Source organism: Chiloscyllium plagiosum, chromosome 35 (genome assembly GCF_004010195.1).
Source record: "Chiloscyllium plagiosum isolate BGI_BamShark_2017 chromosome 35, ASM401019v2, whole genome shotgun sequence".
Classification (NCBI taxonomy): domain Eukaryota; kingdom Metazoa; phylum Chordata; class Chondrichthyes; order Orectolobiformes; family Hemiscylliidae; genus Chiloscyllium; species Chiloscyllium plagiosum.
In genome coordinates, this window is record NC_057744.1 from 23,312,001 (window position 1) to 23,326,357 (window position 14,357).

General features: G+C 40.4%; 1 protein-coding gene across 2 annotated transcripts in view; it reads left to right on the forward strand.

Annotated features, from left to right (window-relative positions):
• jhy (junctional cadherin complex regulator) overlaps positions 1–14,357 on the forward strand; it is a 98,263-nt gene that overhangs the window by 59,434 nt on the left and 24,472 nt on the right. For both annotated transcript variants that reach the window (XM_043676816.1, XM_043676817.1), the window contains exons 5-6: positions 3,315–4,126; positions 11,590–11,881. In XM_043676816.1, coding sequence (XP_043532751.1) covers positions 3,315–4,126; positions 11,590–11,881 — 1,104 coding nt within the window. The remainder of the gene's footprint in view (positions 1–3,314; positions 4,127–11,589; positions 11,882–14,357) is intronic.

A 14,357-nucleotide genomic window follows, 5' to 3' on the forward strand; every position in this document is an offset into this window, starting at 1 on the left:
CAGTGCTGCAAAAGAGGGGAGAAAGAGTCAACTCTTCCAGAATGATAGCCAGACCCATGCTCCTGGCTGCAGGCCATGTGCAGTACCCTTTAAATATGGCATCCAGACCTTCAGCCCATGAGCTAAAAATGGAGACATCAACTTCTGCCCATCCTGCCACAGAATTCACCATGCTCCTTGCCCATGTCTACATACTCACACAAGTAATCACGTGAAAAAAGCCATGCTGCCCACAAGTGATAGTGAGATTCACTTGTCTGACTGCCAAATATTTACTTAGCAGTAGATAATTCTGCCCATTATTTCTGGTGGGTTGATAAACCTACCAAATAATCTACCCAGTGCCCCATTCTGCTGAGAAGCAGTTCTACATACATTTTAAATCCTATTTTCACTCCAATGTGGTGGGTTTCCAAGATTTCTCTGTGGAAACGTTGATTTGATCAGGGGAGAGCTGATGCATTCACAATTTGTGTGGGGTACATTAGACAGCTGGTGATTGATTGAAATGAATAAGACATTCTGTGCATCAAAAAATTGCATTTCTCTGTGGATTTACATCATGTTTTTATATACCGGCAGATTGGATAAATTGCACCTGATCCTGGATGGAACATGTCCTGTGGCTTTTGTGCAACAGCAAAAACGTGCATAATAGAAAATCTTTGATTAGCAAATGAGCAAAATATGAACCTACAGGGGCAATGAACCTTAGAGAGAATCTTGATTGCAGTCTGTGTGGAAGCTAGGATTACTGAATATAAGGAATTCTATTATTCATTCAGTTACTTAAACTGAATTTACAAATCTTGGCTTTTCTGTCGTGAATAACATGATTAGAGTAGGATCCTCTGATTAGGAAGCCTGGTTGCTAAAGGTTGTTAAGTCCTGTTTGTTATATATCAGCGATATATAGTGGAGTCTTTGTGTAATTGCTGTAAATATGCACTGAACTATTTAGACGTTATCCTGTAGACTTGACATACTAAATATTGCCAAGTTAGACCCTCCCAGCTTTCTTACATACTCAATTTTAATTGGCTCTGTATCACAGGTTGAATGTCTTGTGAAGTTTTTGTTTCCAACTGTAGTGCCTTTCACATCCATCAATGCCATTTTTCCATTTGCTCACAGAATTTATCTAAATCTTTTGGAGAGCTGTGTTTCCTTTCTCTGGCTCATCTCACCAGAGTGTAATGTTTCAGCCACTTTGACCTTGTGCATTCAGCTTCCACATCCAACTTATTGATGTAAGTTAGAAAGTACTGTACTCTGCTTAGTATTCCAACATACCAATCCTTCACTGAAAATTCAGTCCTTGAACAAATAGTCATTGCATCTCCACCACCCCTTATTCAGTTTACCACCTAACCACAGAGAACACAGCAGTTCCAGCAGCATTTGCCAAGAGAAAGGTGAAATCGAGGACAGCAGATGCTGGAGAGTGGTGCTGGAAAACCACAGTAGGTCAGGCAGCATCTCAGGTGCAGGTAAATCAATGTTTCAGGCAAAAGCCCTTCATCAGGAATGAGTCCTTCATCAGCGATTCATTCCTGATGAAGGACGTTTGCCCGAAACGTTGATTTTTCTGCTCCTCCAATGCTGCCTGATCTGCTGTGCATTTCCAGCACCACACTCTCGATTCTGCCAAGAGAAAACAGAGTTAATGGTTTGAGTCCACAATGACTCTTCTTCAGAAATCAGTCTTACATGACTCAAAATATTAACTCTGTTTCTCTGTCCATGGATGCTGCCAGACCTCCTGAGCTTCTCCAGCATTTTTTGGCTTTGTTGCAGGTTTACAGCATTTGTAGTGTTTTGTTATCTTCTTATTCTTTTCCACATTTTACATTGCATTTTCATTGTTTTAACGGCATCAGGGTGGCACGGTGGCCTCAGTGGTTAACGCTGATGCCTCGCAGGGACCTGGATTTAATTCCAGCGTCAGGTAACTGTCTGTGGAATTTATACATTCTCCCTGTGTCTGCATGGCATTCCTTCGGGTGCTCTTGTTTTCTCCCACATCCAAAGGTGGGAAATGCAGGGCCTTGGGAAATGCAGGGTTAAAGGGACAGGCTAGGGAATGAGCCTGGGTCGGATACTCTTCAGAGGGTTTATGGGCTGAACGGCCTGTTTTCACACTGAAAGGACTCTGTGATACTTTATTTATGAAACACTCACCAAGTGACATGAGCAGGGGTAGTGTTCCCCTTGGGGTTCTGGGGGGTGGGGATAGTGACAGTGGGGTCTGTGGGGGGCGTGTCAGCAGAATGCAGGTGAGTGGCGCTGGTAGGGTCGGACGTGGTGGCAGACACGGCAGTAGGGGTGGGGGAAGTCACTGAGGGTGTGGCATCGGCGATGATGTGAGGGCCGGAAGTGGCTGTGGGAGTGGCCATGATGGGGGCAGAAGTGACATCATCAATCAGCGTGGGGGTGGTAGCTGCATCAGCCGCATGGCTAATGGTGTTTCCGAGGCCAGGGGAATCTTCTGGAATGTTCGAGGAGCGCTGGTTATGGAGGTGGGTAGATAAAAGTTTGTTGTACTTACAGTTTTTGATGTTTGAGATGGAATTGAAATACTGTTTGTTGAGAGTATGGATTCTCCTGACTTACCAAGATGGTCTGCTTTGTCCTGGATGGTGTCAAACCTCCTGAGTGTTTATTGGAGCTGCACTCAACCAGGCAAGTGACGAGTATTCTTGACTTGTGCCTTGTAGATAATGGACAGACATTGGGGAGTCAGAAGGTGTGAGCCTGCATTCAACACAGGCTGGGGATCAACAGGATGTTGTCTGTGATAGGAATTAATCCTTCCCTTTTCTCACTTTTTGTTCTTCAGCAAAAGACAACACAGGGATGTTTTTTTTAATCATCCCATATTTCTTGTGCAACAAAACAATCCTATTGAAATCAAATAAAATTACAATTTCTTGTTAAATAGTCCCTTTTAGTGGAAAGGTGCTGATCCTCCTCTCAATTGCAGTGCACAATGATAGTACTGAAAGCAGAAGCTCACCACTTGGAAGACCCTGATTGCAGATGTACTTGCCATCTCTCTAAAATAGCAGACATCAGTACACAAAAGAGAGCCATTCAGCCATTCATACCTTTATTGGTATAACATGGTTTACATGTGTGTACAGGTTCCCTCAGTTACAATTCTGTCTGTAACTTATATTAGGTAGATCAGGCTGTTGAGGCCCCGATACCACTTTTATGACAATTGCAAGTCATAATGTTTCAGGCAGTTAAAAATCACCCATGATACTTATGTATTAATACACTGTGTAATTATGTTAATTTTTAAAATGCAGAACCAGAAAGCAAAACAACTATCTGCTCGGAAAAAAGGATTGACCACTGTGTTGAGAGAGAGATCCTCAAAACCTCCTGATAAACCTTCCAGTAAACAGCAGATGCAGAAATCCAAGGTCTCTGAGGACCAACCACATCACTTTGAAAGCATAGTCCATCAGCATAAAAATGCATCTGAGTTGCTAGTAATTCAGAGAGATGACAGCCATGTCTTGTTGACTCCAAGCACTGACCGAACATTTACTTCATCATCTGTCAATCAAATTGGTCCTGCCTTTGTTCCGAATTCTCATCCAACAGTGAATCTGAATATCAACTTAAATACATTGTCATCTGGTGGCAATACGCAGACCACTGTTAAGTTGGTCCCGGCACATCATCCGATGAATCAAGATGCTTCCATTTGCAGAGATCACAATGTTTATAATACATCTCAAAATCCTGTTCCGTGTTTTCAGGAGCATCAGAAGAATCCTGAATCAAGGATCTCTCATTTTCCAAACCAGCTCAGCAGTAATGCATCCCATTTTTTAAAAACTTTGTATGTACCAGAAAATGCCCACCATCAACTTCTGTGTAACATGCAGTCCCCTTTCTATATGCAGTGTGGGAAAACTGAACATGGCCAGATGCTCAATCCTAACTATCATCAAGGTGTTTCTGCTAGAACACTAGCACCAGGTCTTTGCAGTTACTCTCATCTACAAAGGACAGATATTGCTGCTGGAAATTCTCAATCCTATTCCATGAATCAAGAAAAAATGACAAAAGAGGATCACAGTCAGTTTGAAAAAGAATATGGGAATTCAAGGTAATCAAGAAGCAATAACTGTATAGCAATGTCACAATCATTTTTCTCTGTGTTATTTACAATTAGTGAAAATTTGCTTAAAGGAAGGTCAATTATGGCAAGAGATCCTTATTAAAAAATACATTGCTTTTACCCAAAGGACACTTTGATTTACGATATAAAATTTACTCACTTTTTTCAATCACACATGATCCTTTAGTATCAAGGAAAAATGAGTAAAGTGTTACATTTTGGGTTGGGACACTGACACTGAGTCAAATAGGAGTCCTGACTCCATACTGTGTTGGAAACAGTCACTCAATGGTGATTTTATTTGAAGCAACCAATTAATGACAGAGGGTGGGCTTGCTTGCCATCCAATTAACTGGATGGCAGTAACCTTTTTAATTGCCTTTGGAACACGGGTATCATTACCAAGGTTAGCATTTTCTGCCAATCCCTTCGTGATACTGTAAAAGTTGTGGTCAACAACCTTCCTGAAGCACTGTGATCGAGATGCACAAGTTCACCCACAGTGTGATTATGGAGAGACTTCAAAATTTTTAATACAGTGACAGTGAGAGAATGGAAATAGAAGTCGAGATTTTCCATTGGTCAAACAGTTTTTTTTTGCAATTGTGGAAGAGAGTAATGCATAGGGATCCTACAGAATCCGCATTGTAACAGATTCTTAAGAAATTGAAGATTCCACTGGGCAATTTCCCTATGCCTGGAACTCTTCAAACGTTTCCACTTAAATTCGAAAATTCAGAGGATTCAAACAAAATGATGTAAACAGTTACTTAGGAGAAGCTAGACAATTAAATTTATGGAATGACTTCTGAGTCATTCAACTGACCCCATACAACACAAAGAACCGCATGTACATATCAGATCGCTTACACTCCTGAGCCAACAACCCCTCTTCCCACACTGTACTAACACCCCTTCCCCCGCAACTGGACCTGCTCCCTCCATTTCCCATTCCAGATGACATGACCCTCCCCTTGCCACCTTGCATCTGACACTTGACACCTTATATCTTATCATTTGACATTCTGCCTGCATGGTACCCTGTACCCAAGCCAATCTGGCACCCTAATCATGCTGCACACAAACATCACACTTATCTTTTGTACTTGTTCTTTGACAGCTGCTATCAAATTTGCCGATCAAACTTTCAAAATTCAGAGTATGGCAGTTGACTGTTTTAAAAAGGTGTGGTTTGCTTTACCCTGACACTTCTGCACCACAAGAGAACTGTCAGAATGGAAGTATGACTGTACATTTTTGAAGGACCCCTGATTAATTCCTTTTGTTAAAAAAGAACAGATGGGATGGCAATCTTTGTGTGATTATCATTCCCCAGAAAATCCAGCCTCAAGTTGCTGATCAGGCTAGCACGTAACTTGGAGAGGAACTTACAATTCCTAGTGTTCCAGTGTGTATGCTCCCTTTGTTCATCTAGTTAGTATCCTTCATGGATTTGGAACGAGCTGTTGAAGGAGCCTTGGATATTTTGTCATGGTGCTACAGTATAGTATACAGTGCTGTCATTGTGCACCTTCAGTGAAGAGAAAAAAGATTTAAGGTGGTGAATTAATTAAAATTCTGCCTTTTCCTTCATATCCTGCCTGAATATTCCTAGAATTCCAGGCTTCTCTTGGCTTATTGCTGCAACATTTCCCCCTAAAAGAAATATGCTATGCCCGCACACTTGCCAGTTCCATTTTGGACCACCTCCTCAACTATACTGTTGGAGGCTTGCCCAGTAGTAACTGATCCCAGTCTGCTTTGGCCAGATCCTGCCTTCCCCCATTACAAAAACCTTTTATCACAGGCCATCTTTTTTCTTTTCTATAACAAACTTAAAATATACTTTTGTGGTTACTATCACTAAAATGATCTCACACTACCACCATGAGCACCTGTCCAGCTTCATTGCCCAGAATTAGGTCCAGCAATGCACTGTCACTTGTTGGACGTACTACATGCTGATACAAAAAGCTGTCCTGTATACATTTCAAGAAATCTGTGCCCTCTAAACTGTTTATGCTATGACTATCTCAGTTAATTTTGGGTGAGTTGAAATCCCCTCATATAATCCTATTATTGTTTTAACACACCTCAGTGAGTTGTCAATATATCTGCTTGTCTGTTGTCTGCAGCCTGTTTCGCAGTCTATAGTAGACTCCTAACAGTGTGACTGCCCCCTTTTTATTCCTAAACTCTGCTTACAAAGCCTCAGCTGAAGACTCTCCCAGAATACAGTCCCTCCTTACTGCAGTAACAGGCTTCTTAATTAACAATGTGACACCACCTCTTTTACACCCCTGTCCTAGCTGAAGATGCATACCCTGGGAATGTTGAATTGCCAGTCCTGCCCCTCCTTCAAACATGTCTCTTGTGATGATACCAACAATACAATTCCACGTGTGAATTCATGCTCTTACCTATAATCCTTGCATTCAAGTGAAGGTCGTCCACCCTCCAGCGAGGTATGGCTCCAAAAAGTAGAAAGTTTCATTTAGTTTTTCTAGGACACCTTGATGCCACATTTCGAGTTAAGTGACCTCAGAAGAACCTAAAATGAACATTGGTGAGTGAATGCTATCTGATAGCATTGTTGGTGACACTTGCCATCACTTTGCTAATGATTGGGAGCAAGCTAATGCATTAGTACTTGGCTGAATTGGATGTGTTCTGCTTTTTGTGGAAAGCATGTAGCTGAAGAAATTTGCAAATTATTCTAGAAATGCCTGTGTTGAAGCTGTCATCCATCGATTTTGACAATCAGCACCACTAGCTGAACAGTTGGTCAAAGGACACAGTTAATTCTGGAGCACAAATCTTCAGAACAAAGTATCACACCCTTTTCTCCAGGCTTATCCAGCGGTATCTCATGCTTTTTGAAAACTGCAGAACCTGAAGATTGCATTAGATTTTATTTGTTCTTTCCTCCCTACCCCTGCTCCTAGCACATTAGCAAAGAGGTAATGGGAATATTTCATGTGCAACATAAGAGCCAGCTGTTGTTATTTTCAAATATGTCGAATTACATTAGATATCACTGAGGGGACTTTGAGACATTTATGACACTTAATGGATGGATGATCAGCAGCAAGGTGTTAATGAAGATGGCAGGGCTTGGATCGTTCCACTAACAACTACTGAACTATTAGCACTGAGACAAATTTCTCATTCCTAAAGGCAGCACCATCACTGGTTCATTGTTATTGGTTATTTATATTTATGACGAGAGAGAAGTCCTGAAAGAAATAAGTAAACCTTTTACACTTTAGTTGACATCTTATTTGACAATGATTATTTGAGGTTTTAATATATCACTGTTTATTGAATGGTTGTTTGGTTTCTGAAAAATTATCTCAATTCTTGCTAGATAAGATACTGCTATTGCGTTGCACTGTTCTTGTTCTCTGTATAAAAATTTTTTTTTGTCATTTAATTTCCATTTTTTAAAAAGTACTTCATTGTATAAGTTAACTAAGTCATGTTTACTCAAACTGCGTTCTCTCATTTTCACTAATACTTAATAGTATTTTCCAAATGTTATGTATAATTGTAACAAAAATATTTGAAGAAGCTAACATAAAACAATTATGCAATCACTACTGCAGCTACATCTGTTTTACTACAAGCAATTACGACTATTTAAAACAAGTTGTTGGCAATCAGTTTTTAACTGGCAGATGATTACTGTTCAGCAGTAGATTTGAAAAGCATGTTGATATATCCAAACATTATAAGAGTCATTTACTGATAGGCCAGCTAGTGGTGCTAATTGAACAACTAATTCTTGTCTTTCAAACTCATTGTAAAATCTGTATGATATTGGATTCATGCAGCATTTCTCCAAATTAATATGGGAGATTGTTATTTGCAAGTTATCCGTAAAAATGTTAGACCCTTTGATGTAACAATCGTTTGTCCCTTTAGCTAAAAGGGATTGGGGAATTGATATTTTTTCAAGATCAAGTTTGATGGGTTTTTTTAATTATAGAATTGGCCAACTTTGCGGTTGTCTAATCAATTTATGTTATCTGGTTTTATCCTCTATGATTAAGAGCTGTTTTTCTTTTGCAGGCTATCTTTGTAGTGATGATGTTCCTGAAAGTTACTAATGACTTACTTGGAGAAATCCACTTGCTACACGCAAAATAGTCTCACAGGAGACCATGACTAGGGTTGAAGTGCAGTATATTAAACACTGTTCTAGTATTTATAGACCAAAACAACTTAAAACATTTTTTATTAATTTGACAATTATAGCAAAGTCAAATTTTTGACATGTACAAAAACCACATTTTGTTGATTATTGTGGCCAAAATGGCTCCCATGGGTAGATCACCATTCCTAAAGATGACTATTAAAAAGGTTAGCAAGTTCTGATGTCTAACTAGGCAAAACTAGGCAAAATGCAAGAAAAGAATTCAATAGATGTCAAAAAAACAACCTCAAGAACTGCTGGAAATCAGGAACAAAAACAAAATTTGCTGGAAAAATTCAGCCTGTGTGGCAGTATCTGTGGTGGTAGAGTTAATGTTTTTGGTTAAGTAAGAAAGTAAGGGTCACTGGACATGAAATGTCAATTCTGCTTTCTCTCCACCAATGGTGTCAGACTTGCAAAGTTTTTTCAGCAATTTTTGTTTTTGCGTTTCTTTTTCCATTTTTGATATTGGTTGGTATAATGTTTTACATAACACTGACAATCAAAACCAAATTTAACAATAAATGCTAATTCTCCTCCAATTTGAGACTGACAAAACCTTGTGAACCAAATATATGCACGTTGATAATTTGAGAATGCTGTTCGACACTAATTAGCATATAGTCGGTTCTGCTTTAATGTGTTTTTCTTCAAAGCAAATTGGCTTTAACGTGATTAAATAGTTTAGACTGTTATTTGTAGAATGCAAACTTTCCTTACCTGTATTGGTGATTCCAGCCCCATTAGTTTAAATGGCATGGCTATTGCACGATTTTCTCATAACATAAGATCGCGTGAGAATAGAACTATCGCATTATTTCAGAATCAACTGTAACTGGTTCCAGCCTTTGTGCTTCTGTTGCAGCCAGAAAAAAAAATCTGTCTCAGACTCAGATTTGTTCAGTATGATTGTGAAACGACGAAAATTCAACCTTATTTATACGGACTATTTTGTGACATATTTTATTTGAAAATATAGACCGGAAAAATTGAAGTTGAACTGCCTTATTGCAGAGAATGAACCAGTTACTGGGCCATTTTTTCTGAGGACTGTGAGATTATACAAACCATGTCCCTTTTTTAGAGCAGTTCAGTGCTGTGTTCTGAAACCTAAAGGTACTGGCATCTATTTTAACAGCTGCTGTCAAATGAACAGTACATCAGGTAAGTGTGATGTTAGGACTCTAGGAGGTTAAGGTGACAGGTAAGTAGGATGCTCATTGACTAGGGTGCCAGCTAAGTTGGATGCAGGCTGGCTAGAGTGTCAAGTGAATAGGAGGTCAGCTTGGAAGGGGTGCCAGTAATAGGCTGCCAGCTGTGGTGAGGCTAGGGTGTCAGGTTGGTCAGATGCAGTGGGAAGGGAAAGAGACAAAAAAAACCTGCAAATGATGGAATCCAAGGTAGACAGTCAGGAGGCTGGAAGAACACAGCAAGCCAAGCAGCATCAAGAGTGGAGAAGTCGACGATTAGGGTGTACCTCTTCTTCAGGAAAAGTATACAGCACCAAGTGATTAGGGTTCCAGGGTGTAAGTGCCAAAGAAGCCACTTAAGAGTTTAAGGAGGGCAGGAAGAGTGGGAGTTGATTTGGGATGGGGTGGGGTTGGAGTCTGGCTGCGACCAAGGGGAAGATCCTGTCGGGATGAAGAAGGGTACAGTCTAGTGGGGAATGGGTCATTGGGTCTGGTGACACGGGTCATGTCCAGTAGCAACAGGATGGGGGGATGTAGGGATTGGGTTCAGCGGTGGTAGGTGGGTTCAGAGATTGGGTTATGTTCAACAGTTGTTTTGGCAGGAACAGGGCTAGTGGTGCTGCAGTTGGGGAGGCATCAGTTGTCATGTCTGGCAATGGCACAGGATATTAGGTTGATGAGCAGGGAATGTTAGTTCTCCAGGGTTAGGCCTCCAAAGATGTGTCAGCTCCTTGGAGGAAGGGGTGTTGGGTCAGAGTCTGTAAGGTGTTAGTGTTCTATGGGAAGTGTAGTTTGGAATATGTGAGGTAAGAATGATGTCAGTTTAATAGTTACTCAGGAATTAGACATGATTTGGAATTAGACTGTATATTTTAGTGTCTGTTCCTGAGTAACTATTTTACTTAATTTCATCAAAGCTATCTGAAGTCTCAAGTTTTTAATGGAGAATTTTGGAGGGTTCCAGGTATAAAGGAATTCCCCAGATGAAAATTCAATTTCCCTGGCAATTCATTTGGAGTGTGCTACAATTGGGATTCTGCAGGGCTTCCAAGCACAACTCCTACCTACGCTGGAATAAAACTGCCTGGCCAGTGGAAATCTGCCTCATTGTATTGATAACTCAAATATGCTTGTTGGATTGACAAAGACCTGTATGTTTTTAACAAGCTGAATTTCAGTAATTATTGTGAGACACAATGGTATCAGGTGAAAGATAAAAGTAGTTGCTCATCAGTGGATTTGCATTGGTTTGTGTATCTGCACAAACCTATCCTTAGGTCTGTGCAGACCTAAGGAGCAATTGGGGCACAGGTCTCCAAATAGCTCCTAAGCAAACCAGATCATTCTGTCTTTCTCTAACTTTAAATGAAAAAAAAACACACTCGAAGATTTTAAAAATGAGGTAAACATCTACTTCAAGCCAAGACCTAAGTCCAACTTCTCCACTATCAAATTGACAATTGCAACAGTCAACAATATATAATTGTAAAAATATTTTTTTAAAACTGTGAGAAAAGTCATTGTTTCCCTTTTTTGAGTGGACTCTGATCCACAGACTTTGTGCCTTATTTTATCTCAGCTATTTCTAAAAGGACTGCTTCTCCCATCTGAGTGCCCATTCTACGTGTGAATGATTAGATTTAAAGAAAGTATTGCTTAACTTCACATTAGTTATTAATAATCCATTTTTGCCACTTGTCAGAGGATAAGCTTGTTACAATAAAATTTTGATTTTCTTGTTCATTAATGAAACCTGGTGTGAATTTCTTTTATCTTAGATGGAAGTCACAGTCAAGCATTAACCATCTGAGAGATTAAATTGGTCGTATTTCACTTTGATGACAACTCATGCAATAGTGGGGTTTGACTTCTAGTGCACTGATCCCACTAGGGTTGTAAGAACATGTTCGTTGTTTTTCAGTAGCTAAAAGCTAAGTGCTAGAACCATTTCCCTGACCTATTGTAAATGATTATTCCGTATTTCTGCCTTTTAAAATATGTTACAGGCAATAGTTAATTCAATAAAAATTATTTAATCACCTTTCCTGTTTGTTTTTTTTATCTAGGTTTCCACCGCTTTCCTTTCTACCCCCTTATCATTTTGTTCAGTCTCCGAGCACACGCCTCATTCAGCAAATGGAGCATATTTATGAGGGCACACCACGTCCGCTTCACACACACCCTGGTGCTTCTCACCTGGTGCTGCCACCTATTGGCCTCATGGGAGACAGCGACTCTGAACTAGAGCAAACTCGGCCAAATGAGAAGAAAGCAGTGACACTATCACGCTGTAATTCAGATGGCTACCTGGCACAAATGGAGAAGATTAATAAGCTGAAAGAAAATAATAAATACAAGGTACACACACAGCCAAAATGGCTGACAGTTTCTGAAACTTTACATGATAGTTATAAAAACAGCATCTTAATAAGACATTTTGTGTTACGTGTGGTAAAATGGTATTTACATCCTTTGTGGAATTTTTGTCATTTGATGATCCTGCACAAAGACGTTTCATGCGTTTCAAACTGATATTAATTTACAAGGCTTACATGATGTCATGTGCAAATCTTCTGTCTCAGTTCTCAATGGTTAGCACTGTTGCCTCACAGTACCTGGGACCCGGGTTTGATTTCCGCCTCAGGCAACTGTCTGTGTGGAGTTTGCATATTCTCCCCATGTCTGCGTGGGTTTGCTCCGGTTTCCTCCCCCAATCTAACGATGTGCAGGTCAGGTGAATTGGCTGTGCTAAATTGCCCATAATGTTAGGTACATTAGTCAGGGGTAAATTTAGGGTAGGGAAATGGGTCAAGGTGGGTAACTCTTTGGAGGATCGGTGTGGATTTGTTGGGCAAAATGGCCTGTTTCCACACTGTAGGGGATCTAATCTAATCTTAACTTTATTTAAGTATTTTGGGTAGAGTCTCTGTGCACACAAATATAATTAAGAACTTGGTTAGTATTTCCACATTTTTTGATTTAAGGTTTCCAGTATCCATGGTTTCTGTTTATATAAATAATAGAAATTTTTGGGAACTGAGCCTTTGCATAGAATCGGGGCTTTATAATAACGAATGGAAAGAGTTTCAGCAAATCAGTATAAGAAAATTAATACAACTTTTTTTAACCAGCATGATGACTAATTTGCTTAATTTCCATTTTTTAAATTGATTTAGTATTTATGTTTTGTTTTTATCTTATTAATATGACTGACCAGTTTCTTCAGAATATTTTCTAAAGTACTGATGAACGTTCATGTCTCACCATCATCAAGAACAAATTGTTTGATAACTTAATGCATTTTTTTTGTGGAACCTTGCTAGAACAAATTGGCTGCCTTATTTCTGTTTTCTGACAGTGACTGTATTTCATTGACAGTAAAATGCTTTGGGATGTCTTGAATTTGTGAGAAGTGCTTTATAGATGTATGTCAGTTTTTTTTATTTTTAGTTCCTTAGAAGCGCACATGATGGGCTGGACTTTTTGAGATCATTGAGGTTTCCACCCACCAGTTGCAGAACTGAAGGGAAACTACAATTACGTCCATGGTATAAGCCTGAATAAATAATGACCAGCATTAAGTTTTGCATGTGATTTAGGAACCTGGGGCAAAATTCCATCTCACTCTGGAGCTGTCAGTGAATCTGAAGCCTGCAGCTCGTGATTGGTTGCAGTGCGACCAAATGCAAAGGACAGTCATGCTACTAAAACGACACCATGGAACTTCATTGAATCACAGGGCTTGAGAGTAATTGAGGGTGAGCTGGGGGGCCGTGGGATTGGATAACAGGAGTGAGAGCGTAGAAGGATTGGAGGCAAAGATGATGGGGGTGAGTGGGCTTTCTGTGACTCCTTTGATTCCCAATACCCGGTTCTTCATTTGTGAACAGAGCGCCTAGTAATGAGAGACCCTCTCAGTAGCCTGCTGACAAATGTGATGGTGTTTGCAATGCAGCCTCAAAAGGCACAGGAGAGCTCTGTGACTGCCATTCATTCCCTGAATTCTCTAAATTCTGGTAGGCTCAGAGATAATTGGTGTCAAGTGGCTTGTTAATGAGTCGGATGGATTTCCTGATACAATTGAGTTGTGGGCATTGGCCCCTTCCTGCTTCTGATTTAATCGTAAAAACATTTCCTGCTGCTCGCAGAGTGATACGTGGCTCCTCCTGGGACCTTTTTGTGCCCAGTTGCCATGTTTAAGTCATCTAAATAATGCCTGTGTAGATTCCATTCCTCCGACACCACACTGCACCTCATTCCCTTTGCCATGTCCTTACCAACCACTCCTACTGTAGTTCCATGTATTGCAAGATTTTCCCTCATTGTTTTCAGAAGATTTCTAGAGATTGCTCACTTTGACCTGCTTTTGACTTCATCACTATATATCAAAGTTAATCTCTGGGACACTGTAATTTACTGGAAGTTGCAAAGACTTGGATAGATTTTGGCCATAACTGTTAATCAAAGTTGGTGCGAAGATTTGTAGCTCGGGTGCTCGTTGTTGTGGTTCTGTTCGCCGAGCTGGAAGTTTTTGTTGCAAACGTTTCATCCCCTGGCTAGGCGACATCATCAGTGCTTGGGAGTCTCCTGCGAAGCGCTTCTTTGATGTTTCCTCCGGTATTTATAGTGGTCTGTCCTGCCGCTTCCGGTTGTCAGTTTCAGCTGTCCGCTGTAGTGGTTGCTGGAAATGTGTTGCTGGAAAAGCGCAGCAGGTCAGGCAGCATCCAGGGAACAGGAGAATCGACGTTTTGGGCATAAGCCCTTCTTCAGGCTTATGCCCGAAACGTCGATTCAAACGTCGATTCTCCTGTTCCCTGGATGCTGCCTGACCTGC